Source organism: Apaloderma vittatum, unplaced genomic scaffold, assembly GCF_000703405.1.
Source record: "Apaloderma vittatum isolate BGI_N311 unplaced genomic scaffold, ASM70340v1 scaffold21735, whole genome shotgun sequence".
NCBI classification, from domain to species: domain Eukaryota; kingdom Metazoa; phylum Chordata; class Aves; order Trogoniformes; family Trogonidae; genus Apaloderma; species Apaloderma vittatum.
In genome coordinates this window covers 3,138-16,779 of record NW_009715825.1, presented here as the reverse complement: position 1 = coordinate 16,779, position 13,642 = coordinate 3,138, and the positions used below count along the sequence as shown (strand labels likewise).

General features: G+C 39.9%; 1 protein-coding gene across 1 annotated transcript in view; it reads right to left on the bottom strand.

The window, feature by feature from the left end:
* Window positions 1–13,642, bottom strand: part of KCNQ5 (potassium voltage-gated channel, KQT-like subfamily, member 5) — a 41,273-nt gene that overhangs the window by 26,480 nt on the left and 1,151 nt on the right. The window contains exons 2-6 of the mRNA XM_009869311.1: window positions 13,154–13,264; window positions 10,710–10,805; window positions 7,349–7,443; window positions 5,805–5,831; window positions 1,812–1,868 (exon numbers count right to left, since the gene is read on the bottom strand). Coding sequence (XP_009867613.1) covers window positions 1,812–1,868; window positions 5,805–5,831; window positions 7,349–7,443; window positions 10,710–10,805; window positions 13,154–13,264 — 386 coding nt within the window. The remainder of the gene's footprint in view (window positions 1–1,811; window positions 1,869–5,804; window positions 5,832–7,348; window positions 7,444–10,709; window positions 10,806–13,153; window positions 13,265–13,642) is intronic.

Below are 13,642 nucleotides of genomic sequence, written 5' to 3'. Positions count from 1 at the left end.
ACTGGAGCTTTAAGGCATCTGTTAGTGGAGATCAATTACAACCAGCACCATGTGGGGAAAGAAGCAAGTGACTTTTCCTTTGCCTTCTGGAGGGTCAGTTGTAGGATGTTACCACTCATTCCTCCTGTCAGTACATGCATGAGTCTTTCACTTCCTTGGAATAGCAAAGGACTCTCAGTTCTTATTTCTCTCTCTCTCTTTTTTTTTTTTTTTTTTTAATTCTGTCTTTTTCATCTTTAATTTATGAAGGCGTTAGGTGGTTTGGGACACTAGAGGTCACTGTGGCCTCATTGCAGGGGAATGAATACTCTGCTGGACTTGATGAGATTTTGTTTTAACTGATAAATCCGTGCACATTCTTGCTTTTCCCTCCCATTCTCACAGCTCTGTCTGTCTTCCATAGACCACTTTACTACACTTCTTGGTCAACCGAGCATCTCTTTGCCTCCCGGTCCCACTCTGCACTTTCCCTGGCTGCCTTCCAGCTTTTCTGGCGAAGTTTATCTTCTGCCCTGCCACAGCTTCAGACCTGCAGCACTACTGCTTGCTCCTAGTCACAATTTACGATTTGATTTTCAGCTTTTCATGCTGGCTGGTGAAAGAGGGAGTAGGAAGAAACTGAAATTAATCGGAAATAACTGGAGGCCCTGCAGGTGAGAGAGAACTCTTGGAATCTTGAGTGAAAACTGAAGTGAAAACTGCCAAAAATTATCACCCATGGCAAACAACGTCAAGCAAGTTTACTTGCCAATTTTTAGCAGCTAGTCAACTGCTGAAAATACAAGAAATACGGGTATTGATTCCTACTAAACCTACAGATGACTTTACTGAACAAATGCAAATGCAATGGGTAGTACAATGACATGTAAAGGTCAAAAGTTCAAGACTCCTCCACCAGTCTCATGCAAGGACCATGAAGCCAAGAAATGTGCTATACCTCATACCTTAAATGAGTATTAACAAGAATTTCAGGGACATAATGTCTTCAGGTTAAATTGTCAAACAGAAAAAAATAGATGAAGTTCAGGGGTTTTGTGTATTTTTTGCATTTTCAGAACAGCTTCCAGATGAAGATAAATTATTTTTTATTTACATTTTCTATCATCAGTTTGTACTTCTATTGTCTTTTAAATTAGTTTTAAAAAGTAAGAAAAAAATTGTCATAAGCTTGAGTTACACATCAAGGGTTTCTTCCCATAAGATCCATCCACCTAGGAATTACCGTTTTTGGTAAGAGACACAATTTGCACAGAATTCAGCTGAAGCAGATGGTTGATTTCACATGCATTCCTCAACCTTCCAGTACAGGATGCAGGCACAGCTTCCGCAGGCTGTGTCCAAGGGGATTCTTCTCAGCAATTGCACATTTTGACTGTTGGCATTGCCTAGCGTGTTATTGCTTAATAACCACAGCTCAACTGCCGTGGTTATAAAAATCCTCTTGGACTTCGGGAAATGTCTTAACCCAAATATTCAACCCCAGTTTTCGATCTCCACAGGGTAACGCATTCTAAAAGTTCAAGTCTCAGGTGGAGAAGGGGAACTGAGCTTCAGCAAATCGCGGCGTGCTGCGCGCTGCAATTGTCCGACCAGATGAGTTTCCAAGAACTGGTATTACTGCCACTGTGTTAATGTCATTGCAGGCAACAAGCAACAAGGGAATTACAAGCATTTAAAAATAAATAAATTAAGAAACCTCCTTTGGAGAAGTAAGGAACTTGAAGGCACTGAGGAGGAGAAGTAAATGAATCATGCACCTGATGTTAGTCGGCATTCTCAAACATCATGTGAATAGGCAGGATGCTGAATACCTATGTTTCCGAGGGGTGTACATCCTGAAGAGCTTCTCTTTATTACTACAAAGCTTACTAGGAGTGAGGGGAGATAGAGGACCATGTTACTAAGTATTCCACTGCTAGGTAAGGGGTCACCTCAAGTTAGATTCTGCATAACTGGCAATTTCTTTTTCATGTGGTGGATACAGAGAACTCACATTAAGTCTGTTTCTAGAAACAGACATGATATAGGAGGTGGAAAGAATTCCAGAGTACAATTTACTTGTTTCCTTCAGAGAAGGGATGACTTTTTTCCCCCAAGCTCCTATACTGGCAAAACTCCTCCTTATTGCACCAGAGAGAGTTGTCTGAATTGGGATTTTGTATTCAGGCTCACTAGATACAACACTAGGTGATGTTCATTCTTTGCAAACACCCAGTGCATGTCCTACACACAGTATAAGCCTACTTATACTCTCAGGATGTTGTAAATTCATCAGTCTTGCTCTAGTTTCCTGCACAAGAAGAATTTCAGCCACATAGGGAAACTGAATGGAAATAAATATGTGCATTCAGCATGTGCATTTGTAGATATGGGAAACTTAACATTTAGGCTTTTAAAATGACTTGCAGAACTCTAGAACTGATTTATAGAAATATCTCATTTATAGGCTGAATACACCAGAAAGGTTGTCTGCCATTACTTTTGATAAATGATTAATGAGAATACTTGTGTACAATATTTTGTGAAATACAGCATTCATTTTTTTCTTAAAATCAGTACAAAGCTACAGCCTCATAAGCACAGCTCTAAACTCAAATACATAGCAACATTTAGTTATCTAATGAAAGGCTGTGGGTCTGTACATGACAAAATGCAAGAATTAATTTCTGTATATATAAAAGTCATTTTGGTAGGAAAGAAAACAATTCTTTACCTAAAGCAATGAAAGTTTTTCTCCACTGCTATTAGAATGGAGTACAGAGCAAATGGCATATTCAGAAAGCAATCCAATGCACTACTTGTGCAAATACATCTTCATTTAGAGTAAAACAAGAAGCAGCTTACTTAGTTCACGTAACATCCCATGCAAGTCACTCAGCATTGCAGTAAAAAAGAAGTTAAATAGTCGAGGACAGTTGTCTCAAAATATGTTGCAGCAGTTTACATTTACTTTTCTACCACAAAAGACCACATACAACACATGTATTTTAAGTGATACAAACATACAACAATATATCATCATAAGTATGACAAACAGTCATGGACAAAATACACCTTTTTAAAAAGGTACTGAATGATCTGTAGAGTTTTTACTGTAGGTGTGGATCTCAGGAGTTAACTAGTTCATATTTATATCTAAACTAATTTGCAGCAGCATGCACATTAGTTAAGAGTTTCTGAAGGGAATAACATCTTCCATTCAGTGAAAAAGAGGTGCAAAAAATCTGGCTAAATCATTGTCTACTTCTAAAACCACAACAGTTGTCACTAACGTGGAGCATGTAATATAGTTTTGATTGGTGGGTTATGGTAAGTAAATCTGTCTCTTCAAAGTGCTCATAGGTACAACTGGGAATAACCTCTCCCCTCTGCACAAATCACTGTTTTGGAGGTATGTACTCATTCACTGCCAACTTCAGTCTCCCCTTTAAAAAAGTAAAAGTTAATATTAAATGTTGCTACTGAAGGAGTGGAGGATATGGCTGTTAAGTGCAAAGAATTTTGATCAGGCTGTGATAATTCAATGAGATCAATACACTGCTAGCAAGCCTGTGGAGGTAATGTATGCAAAAAGTCACAGAACTGACAGAGCAGGTGAAGTGCTCTTGAGGGATGTGACATCTCAGAGCACATCCAGTCCCCTTGAAGTGCTGTGACACTAACAGCAGGTAGGTGCACATCAGGGAAACGGATGGAGTCAGGCACCGGAGGAGCAATCTAGGAAGTGGAACCGCAGTGCTGGCTGCTGAATGCCTGCAGTCTCCCAGCCCTAATGAGTTTCAGAGGTGGTGTAATTTCTCTTGTAGCCACTGAGTCCTTTCCTGTCTCTGAGGATTTGAGCTATAAGTACAGCAAAGAGCAGCATTTCTTCTGACCGCCTTAGGACAGCGCAGCTCCAGGGCTTTGTTTACTCAGCGAGGATTGCCCTGCCAAGCCCCGACTTTGTGTGCTGCAGGCAGCCAGTCCTCAGCTGGCATCTACGCTGAGTGGAAACTCCATCTGCCCTCCTGGCTGGCCACGGTGAGGTTTATCTTAGGAGAGATGCCAGGTTGCCTCCTCTGAGGCCACGCAGCTGGGAGAAGGTGAGCCACTGCAGTGGTGCTTTCCCCTCACGTGCTGTGTCCCCAAACCTTCCTTAAGAGAGGACAGCAGGAAAAAGTTATCTACTGGATTTGCATGACAAGGTTTTGGTATTGGGAAGAGGGGCTACATGGGTGGCTTCTGTGAGAAGTTGCTAGAAGCTTCCCCATGTCCAATATACCCAATGCCAGCCGGCTCCAAGATGGACCTGCTGCTGGCCGAGGCTGAGCCCATCAGTGATGGTTGCAGTCCCTCTGGGATAACGTAATTAATAAAGAGGAAAAGTTGCTGCACAAGAGCAATTGTAGCCAGAAAGATGAGTGAGAATATGTGAGAGAAACAACTCTGCACACACCAAGGTCAGCAAAAAAGGAGGAGGAGGAGGTGCTCCAGGCACCCAAGCAGAGATTCCCCTGCAGCCTATGGTGAAGAACATGGTGATGCAGGTTGTCCACCTGGCAGCCAGTGGAGGTTAATGGTGGAGCAGATATCCACCTGCAACCTATGGAGGACCCCATGCTGGAGCAGGCAGATGTGCCTGAAGGAGGCGATGACCCCATGGGAAGTCCACGCTGGAGCAGGCTTCTGGCAGGACCTGTGGACTCATGGAGAGAGGAGCCCACACTCAAGCAGGTCTGCTGGTAGGACTTGTGACCCTGTGGGGCACCTGTGCTGGAGCAGTCTGTTCCCGAAGGACTGCATCCTGTGCAAGGGCCCCATGCTGGAGCAGTTTATGAAGAACGGCAGCCCATAGGAAGAACTCACATGGGAGAAGTCTGTGAAGGATCGTCTCCCATGGAGAGACCCCATACTGAAGCAGGTAAGAATATGAGGAGTCCTCCCCCTGAGGAGGAAGGAGCAGCAGAGACAACATGTAATGAACCGACCACAACTGCCGTTCTCCATCCCTCTTGGTGGGAGGAGGCAGAGAAATCAGGAGTGAAGTTGAGTGGTTTAAGATTTGGTTTTATTTCTCATAGTCCTTCTCTGATTTGATTGATAATAAATTAAACTAATTTCCCTAAGTGGAGTCTGTTTTGCCCATGATGGTAACTGTTGAGTTATCTCCCTCTCCTTATTTTGACCCATGAATCTTTCCTCATATTTCTTCTCCCTTGTCCCGCTGAGGAGGGGAGTGATACATCTTTGGAGGGCACCTGGTGTCCAGCCAGGGTCAACCCACCACAGTTAGGAAATGCAGGCAAATGGCACCGAGGAAGCCTTGAGGATGCTCCTGGAGAGCAGCACAGACTCTTGCTGAGGTGACATCCAACCCACTGTTGGGGAGTCCTCTCCCTGTGACAGAGCACTGATAGGCTTGTTCACAAAAGCCAAATTTGACTACATGCCTGTAACTTCCGCTGTGATTCCTGTAAACCGTAAGCATAGATTTTATGGGAGAAGCCAGGGGCTGTGCCCTTGCCCAAGAGCTGGGTCTGGGGAGGCTGCTCGACTCCAGCACTGATCAAACTGAGCTCCACCTGAAGTTAGAACACGTGGCTAGAAACATAAAAAATTGCCTACTTTTTCCATACAAAAAACTAGGACAAAGAAGCCACCTTCAGCAGCATTAGTCTATTGATATGAGTTTAAAAAATGCAATTTGCGATTATTATCAGTTAATAGTTACGGTTCATTGAACCTACTGTACAGAACCTGAGACATCTAAAAGCCATTAAGAAGCAGCCATTTCATAGATGAAAGAAATAAAAGAGACTACAAACCTGCTAGAAGCTTCCCCTTGTTCTTTTCTTCAGGTCAGGGAGTGGGAGGGAAAAACATATTTGTTATGCAGATAGTAATCACATTACTTAGTTACAGATGATGTTAGATATATGATAAACGTAAATGGGTATGTTAATTACTTTACAACACACACATTACATTGCAACCACAAAAACATTCAAGTAAGACTTGTAACAACAATGTTACTGAAAAAGAAACTTTTCAGCTGTTTTAACACATGCATAACATGCTTAGTACATACCACTGCAGACTGAGTTGGCAAAGCACTTAGGCAAAATGCATTGCTGACACATATATAACAGAAAGCTGTAGGCTCTTATTAGATAAAGTTATCTCTGGTAAATAAAAAGGTTTAATTTTAGGATAGCACAGCAATAAAGTTATTTAAAATAACAAGCAGATGCACTTTTGAGGGACAGTTGTATTTTAGAATATTTTAGGTGGAATACAGCTTCATTATTTGTGTAATTTTAGATCCCTCCATTTATACCAATGTTGCCTTCAACCTGTTCATATATGTCAAAAATCAACATTCCATGTAGCTTTTAATCTAAAAGCTCCTTTTAGTTTAGAGCATTTTGGAATTACAGTTATGGTAATGTATTACTTATGTCTCTGTTCTTGTCAACAATTTGAAATTCAAAGATCAGCTTTGGGTACCCAGCCAAACCTCTTTTTGGCTGAGCTTTTTGGCACACAGTTACCTCTTCACTGTCATGTGAATGTTCATCACCCAGCTTTGAGAGAAACCACTAATTCTCTTGCACTGTCTGCAATAACAACAGTTAGGATGCTTATCAGAGCTTTCCCATAATGCTCTTGGCACTCTCTTTTTTGATCTTTATCGAGTATCTTTTACTCCCTGATTTGTGCCCCATATTGAATCAGTCAACTTACTCCCTTCTGGTAAATCTTGTACTTAATTATGGAAGAGACTTGGGCTGCCAGTGCTCTGTGATTTCTCACCCAAACTAGGACGGCAAATATTTTCTGTCTGCCAAACTGTGACATCAGGTCTTTTTAGTCATATTCCACCAGCTGAGGATATGGTTTTCCCAGTGGAAATACTGAATTTATCAGAAGTTATAACAAAAAGAAGCAAATTCCCCAGGGCGTTCACCTGCAGAATAACACAAGGCCCTCGTCCCTTGGAAAGGCAGATCTGTAGTTATAGCCTTGTACAGAGACATAGGCATAAAAATAGCATTAAACCAAGGAACAAGCTCTACATTATACTCTAGTGATAATTCTGAACTGGATGAAACATTAAACTTGGTCTATGAGCGGGTTTTGCAAAAATGTTTCTAGTGCCTGCGGCTCAGTGATACATCTTAGATAAATGGCAATGATTTGTATTTGTCCCACTGTTCCAGGCTTCTAGATAATATTGGTTGGTTTTGTTAGTTGGAATTTTTAATGACAGGACTTAAGAAGACAAAACAAGATGAAAGAGACAAAGAGTAACTCTCTATAAGCTTGAACAGACATTGAGAACAGCACCAGCTGCCACATTTGTACCTACTTTGTAGGGCTGCAGGTATGCAAGGCCTTCAAATGAGGCTTCCAGGTAGCAATGGAAACCGATTTCTCATCAGCCGCATAACTACGCCATACACACTACGTGCAGGATATACGGTAAAAAAGAAAAAACAAGGCAAGAGGGAGCAGGGGATGAAACAAAAAAAAATGAAAAGCAGATTAGTAACCAATACAAGTCATGGATTTCTTTTATCATTCGTAGCGCTGATACATGCCTGAGGGGAGGAAGAATACTTTCATAATATCGCCAGGTGGCTGTCAGGTTTGTTCGGCTGGTGTCGGTAGAATAAAACCGCCAAGAAGCCTGGTATGGGGAAACAACAGAAAAGCACAAAGGAACCAAGAACATGTAGTGACAATGCCACCGCACTGATTTTGGAGAAAGCGGATTTTGCTCAGATCAGGATGTGCTCCATTAGGTTGATTAAGGAAATACCAGTAAAAAATTACCAAAACCTTTTGTCAATCACAGTACACTTTACATGGTAAAGTAAGAGTTACCAGCTTTGTGTAAAGACTAGAAAATACTCAGCATACAAAGATGCTCAAAAAAGCATTGCAGTGATTTGTTGGTGACAAGTCCATAGGGGACACTCACATTAACTTCAGTCTGATGTAAAGAAAGTGTCATAATACATTTTGTCAATAATAATGAAAATCCAACAGAATCATTTAGGAGAGAAGTATTCGCTGTGGTGTGAAACACTGCTAAATGTTTAAAAACACAAAATAAATAATTCCAAAGGTAAGTGACCAAAGCATTTCACTGAAAACGTATTCTCTGTTCAGATTTATAACCACATGTAGACAGACAGATCCTCTGTTGTACAAACTGGAACAGCTTCCCTGATGTCAGCATAACTATACTAATTTGTACTAGCTGAATATCTACTCTTCCTGTATAGTGTCAACCACTAAATGTCATCCAGATATTCTTGCACAGAATCTGATACCCTGTTTTTTCCTACTATATATCTCCCAGCAATTACAGAAGGATAACCTGTCACTTACTTTGTAAATTGTTCCACTGGTTAATCATTCTCATTTTCAAAAATCTCTGCATCTTTTTTAATCTGAAACTCTTTGGTTTTGGCTTATAGCCAGAGACATTTGTTCTGTCTGCTACATTAAACAGTCCTGCAGGTTCCAGTACTTCCTCTCTGGGCTTTTATGTTCAAATAATATTCACACTGAATACTTCTTACAAGCTAAAAAAATTGAGAAAAGTATGTTGATATGAAACATTTCAATTTTCTACAGTGATACCTTAGCTATCTTTAAGTCAGCTACAGGCTCTAGCACACAGTATAGCTATGGCAATGGAGGAGTTAGCACAGAATAATTCAACAGGGTAACTGATTAGAAAAAACAGAGTAACTGATTAGAAAATAGACTTTATGCTGATAAACTAGAGCACGCTGATTTCCATTGTACTTCATTATCAATGTCCACAACAGACAATTTAAAAAACAGGGCACTGTTACCATAGACAATGATACACAGATCAGATACACTCTGCATTTATGACATGAAACATTCTCCAGTCCTGGATTAATTTTTTCCCAGTGTTTTCTTTGCTTCCTCCAATTTTCCAGTCTCACTTATGAACTGTAGAGGCTGAGTTGATATGTAGCATGTTAGTACCAGCATCATCATATACAGTGGTAATATCAGTCTTCTCCTACTTGTTACCTTTCTTGTTCTGTATCTAAGGACTGTGATAAGCCATCTGGAAAAACATGCTGAGAACTCGTATGATGCTCTTGACCCTTCTTTCCCACTCTTTATCGTCTGTGTTTCTCATCCTTTGTCAAATCCTTTCTAGAGTCAGTAATACTAGGATAGAGGCCTCTTGTAATAGTCTGAATTAATTGCTTCTAGATCAAGGTTTGTATTTGGTGTATTAAGACATTTGGTAGGAATTGTTCCACCTCAGCAAGTCACCCAGACCATCCTCAGGTTCATTCCCATGTGCTTGCCTTCATCTTTCCTATTCTGACAGGCCTTGTACCATTGGCAAATATCTCAATCAGCAATTTTAAGTTAATTTCCAGATCACTGAAAATGCTGAACATGTAAATGTTGAACAGCCTTCATCAAGAGATCCCACCACAAATGTCTTCCTTTCACAATGATTTTGCCCACTCACAGTCACTTTCTGAAATCAGTCAGCTAGCTACTCTTATTTTATTTAGTATGTTGTCATACTAATATTTTGGTTGAACTACCATACAATAATAAGAGGAGCTACACCCCAAATCTACATCTATTGTCTGTTTCCTCTGGCAAGCAAACTTGGAATTAGATTAGGATATATATGTTAGAAGATATCTCAGACAGTCATTCTACAGTACAATAGATACAAAAGGAGTGGATTTATATTTATTAATTAAATTAATAAATACTAAATCTCAGATATATAGTATTTAATAATCATTGAACATTTATTAACTTTAAGAATGCTCTAAAGACAGCCTGGAATCTATCCTGAACTTATCATGCAACTCTAGTGTATTTAAGCTCAGCTTCTTCATTGGGATTCGTTACTTCAGAATTAGAAAAACAGCATAAATGGCACATATAAAACACTTGGAATCCCAAGAAAATAAACCAAGATGCCAGAAAATTATTTGCCCCTTTTTTTTCAATGTATCAAGTAGAGTAAAACTTTGTGCAACATCATTCTATAGAGGATTTTCTCCCCTTTACCTAGGATGGTAAATTAAAGAAAGAACCTGTGCAAAACAATTGTTTAACAAATATCATGCAACTTTTGCTTGGGAAAAATCTTTCTCTGTTGTTGACCTGCACTATGTTGTTGATCTGCACTATGTCATGTCAATATTGGAGCTGAAGCCATTTCAGAAAATTTCAGAGATTTTGGAATCGATAGTCCCTACATTTCCAGCTTTTAAATTGACTAATAGTGAAAACAATTCTCTGAGTAGGACACTTTTCAGTTTCACTAACTACGTCACTCACTGGAGCTTCTAAACCCTGTAGTAGATGACAAGTAGCTTAATACAGGCACAAGTGCTGTGCTGTCAGTTGGGCTGTCTAGGGATCAAAAGTTATTTTTCCAAGCAATTCACTAACTGCAGGCACGTGGTTGACATCCTTGACTGGGTTTCCTCAGCCTAGACAGAAGAACTGAAAAACCACATATCCAAATGCTACATACACAATTATGGCAACGCATAGCAATCATCGAACAGACATTTCATAAAACTAACGAGTCCGATAAACATTTTTTCCACAAAATTTTCCACATTGAAATAACAGAACTTGCTCTAATATGTACTTGAAATCACCTATGATTATATTTTCGCTGTTTTCATATCTACCTGAATTAGACTCGCAGCTGGATTCCTTCTTTTCTCAAAGTGTTTCTGACGATGCTGTTCCTGCACTTTTAATGCGAATCCCGAGCCAAGGATGCCCTGCAACACAGTATGCCTTTCATCAGTATGTGCTACTCTTTCAACTAATATACAGAATCAGCTACAAAGTTTTGTGGAGATGTTACGCCATATGATTGCTTCAGAAAACACATTTCTGGCACTGTATAACATTATAAGGCTTAACAACAGTGCCCCTTTTGTGGTGAAGCCGGAGGCTTCTTACTTAAGAGGTAATATCTGTGGTGCTACCAGTGATCACTCATCCCAACCATTGCTCAGGCTTTTGCTACACTATGTTCTTGCCACTCTAAAGGCCATGGATATATATGAAATGAAGCAGGAACAATTCAGAGGAGCTAAAGACAGCAATAACAAAATGACCAGCTCCCAGAAATACCAGAAATATATGGACCTCAAAGTTTGTATCTGAAGTGCTTATCGTAGCTTTTGCTTTTAGAAAAGTTAAAAAATGCCTTGTATAACAGGTAAGACCATTTCTTCTCGCTCTTTTCCATCTAAATAATCCCCATTGTTCATTCTCTGGGCTATGAGAAAAAGCTGCTGATGAAACCTCTCTCCTTTCAGCATTTTAACCTTTGAAAAAGTATGATAGATTTGACTCCTGATAAACAGACCCAAAGATGGAGAATGTTTCCCTCCTTGGCTTGCAAGGAGTGTAATATTTCTGCTGGACCTGTCTGCATTATAAGTAAGAATATCTTCACTTGATCCTTAGTCAGGGTAGAACAGTATTAGAAATACAAGATTCACAGATACCTCTTTTTTTACAGAAAGGTTGTTCATGAGGAAAATTAATATCTCTACATAGATAATGACACAAGGAACAGAAGTTCGAGCATCTCCAATATGTAAAGTTATTCATCTTTTACATCTTTATTAGTTTTAGGTTTTGTCTATAAGGTTGAAAACAAATGTATTATTATAACATAAATGTTGTATAGTGATCTACAGATAATGAATCTGAGTATTAAAATACTGATTTGATGGATTTGATGCATGGACAACACAGCGGATAAAGAACTGGCTTGAAGGCCGCACCCAAAGAGTGGCTGTGAAATGGGCCACGTCCCAGGGTAGGGCACTTAGGCCAGTGACAAGTGGAGTCCCTCAAGGATCAGTGCTGCGACCAGTCTTATTTAACATCTATATTGGCGACATGGACAGTGGCATTGAATGCACCCTCAGCAAGTTCGCTGACGACACCAAGCTATGCAGTGCAGCTGACACGCTAGAGGGAAGGGATGCCATCCAGAGGGACCTGGACAGGCTGGACAGGTGGGCCCATGCCAACCTCATGAAGTTCAACAAGATCAAGTGCAGGGTCCTGCATCTGGGTCGGGGCAATCCCAGGCACCGCTATAGCACTAGAGGGAATGGAGGAAAACTAGAAACAGGTAGATTCCGATTAGACATTAGGAAGAAGTTCTTCCCCATGAGGGTGGTGAGACACTGGCACAGGTTGCCCAGAGAGGTGGTGGAAGCCCCATCCCTGGACGTTTTTAAGGCCAGGCTGGATGGGGCTCTGAACAACCTGATCTAGTGGGTGATGTCTCTGCCCATGGCAGGGGGGTTGGAACTAGATGATCTTTCAGGTCCCTTCCAACCCAGACAATTCTATGATTCTATGATTCTATGATTTTGTGTATATGTTGCACGGGATGCAATACAAAAAAATACAAATGTCACTTTTGATTTCATGATTATTCAATACTCATTTAGAAAAGAAAGGAAATTCACTCACAAGAATGAAAAGCAATTTCTGAAGCTACACTGTATTTTAGTCATTAGATGATTCCCATTTCCATTAAATTCTTCTGAACATTGAAAAATGCAACATAAACAAACCGTCATGTTTATTTACAATCATTCACAGAAACTGATAGCTGCATTTTTACATTCAATGACATTAATTTTTGGTTGATTTAATACCTTCTACTACTCTCTTTTGGTAGCCTGAACATGATCACACAAGACAACCTATTAGAAACACCTCACTTTAGTGGAATCTAATTCAGAAAACCACATAAACTGATCTTTTTTTTTCAAAAATCTGAAAGAAAAGCAGTAATAAATAAGCCACAATTCATAAAAAAAAAGGAAGGAATTTCAACCTTGTACAACAGCATGCTAACTAATTTAAGATTATTTCCTGATTTTGTCTATGCCAAACTCCCCAAGACTCAGGCAATGACACAAAACCTTTTGTTTGGATCTCAGACAGCAGTTCACTGGTGTTGTCATAAAGCAAAAAGCCTTGAACGGTTGTTCTTCATCTTGAGAACTTCCTTCAGCTTTTTGTATCATAACACCAGCAGGAGCTGGAGAAGTTTCTGTCACCTTCTTACACTTTTTATAGGCATACTCACAGCAGGTAGTGCAAAGAAGGAAATGCCAAGTAGAGCAAATCCTGCAGAAAGCAGCCTCCCAAGCCAAGTAAGAGGAGTTTTGTCTCCGTAGCCAATGGTTGTCAGTGTGATCTACAAAGAAATGAATGAACGTTGTGGTTTACCAGAAGTCACTGAGAGGTTAGTTGCAGATTCTTTACATTGCATGAAACAACATTTCCACTAAATAATCCAAGACACATGAAATATGTATAGTTGTTTCTAAAAGAAAACCAAACATAAATTGTTAGTAAATTTTTCTACGAAAATTTGATAGTGTTTATGACTGAATAAAACTGAGATAAATAATAAACATGAGAAAAATACCTACCTAAATAAGTGATAAATAAATTGAAAAATAAAATAAAAAAAACCCAGAAAATCTGGCATCTCAAAGTTGAGGCAAATGATGGGGAATTATGTGAGCTGAGCAGAAAAAAGTGTTCTTTTTCATGGATGCAAAAGTGTTTC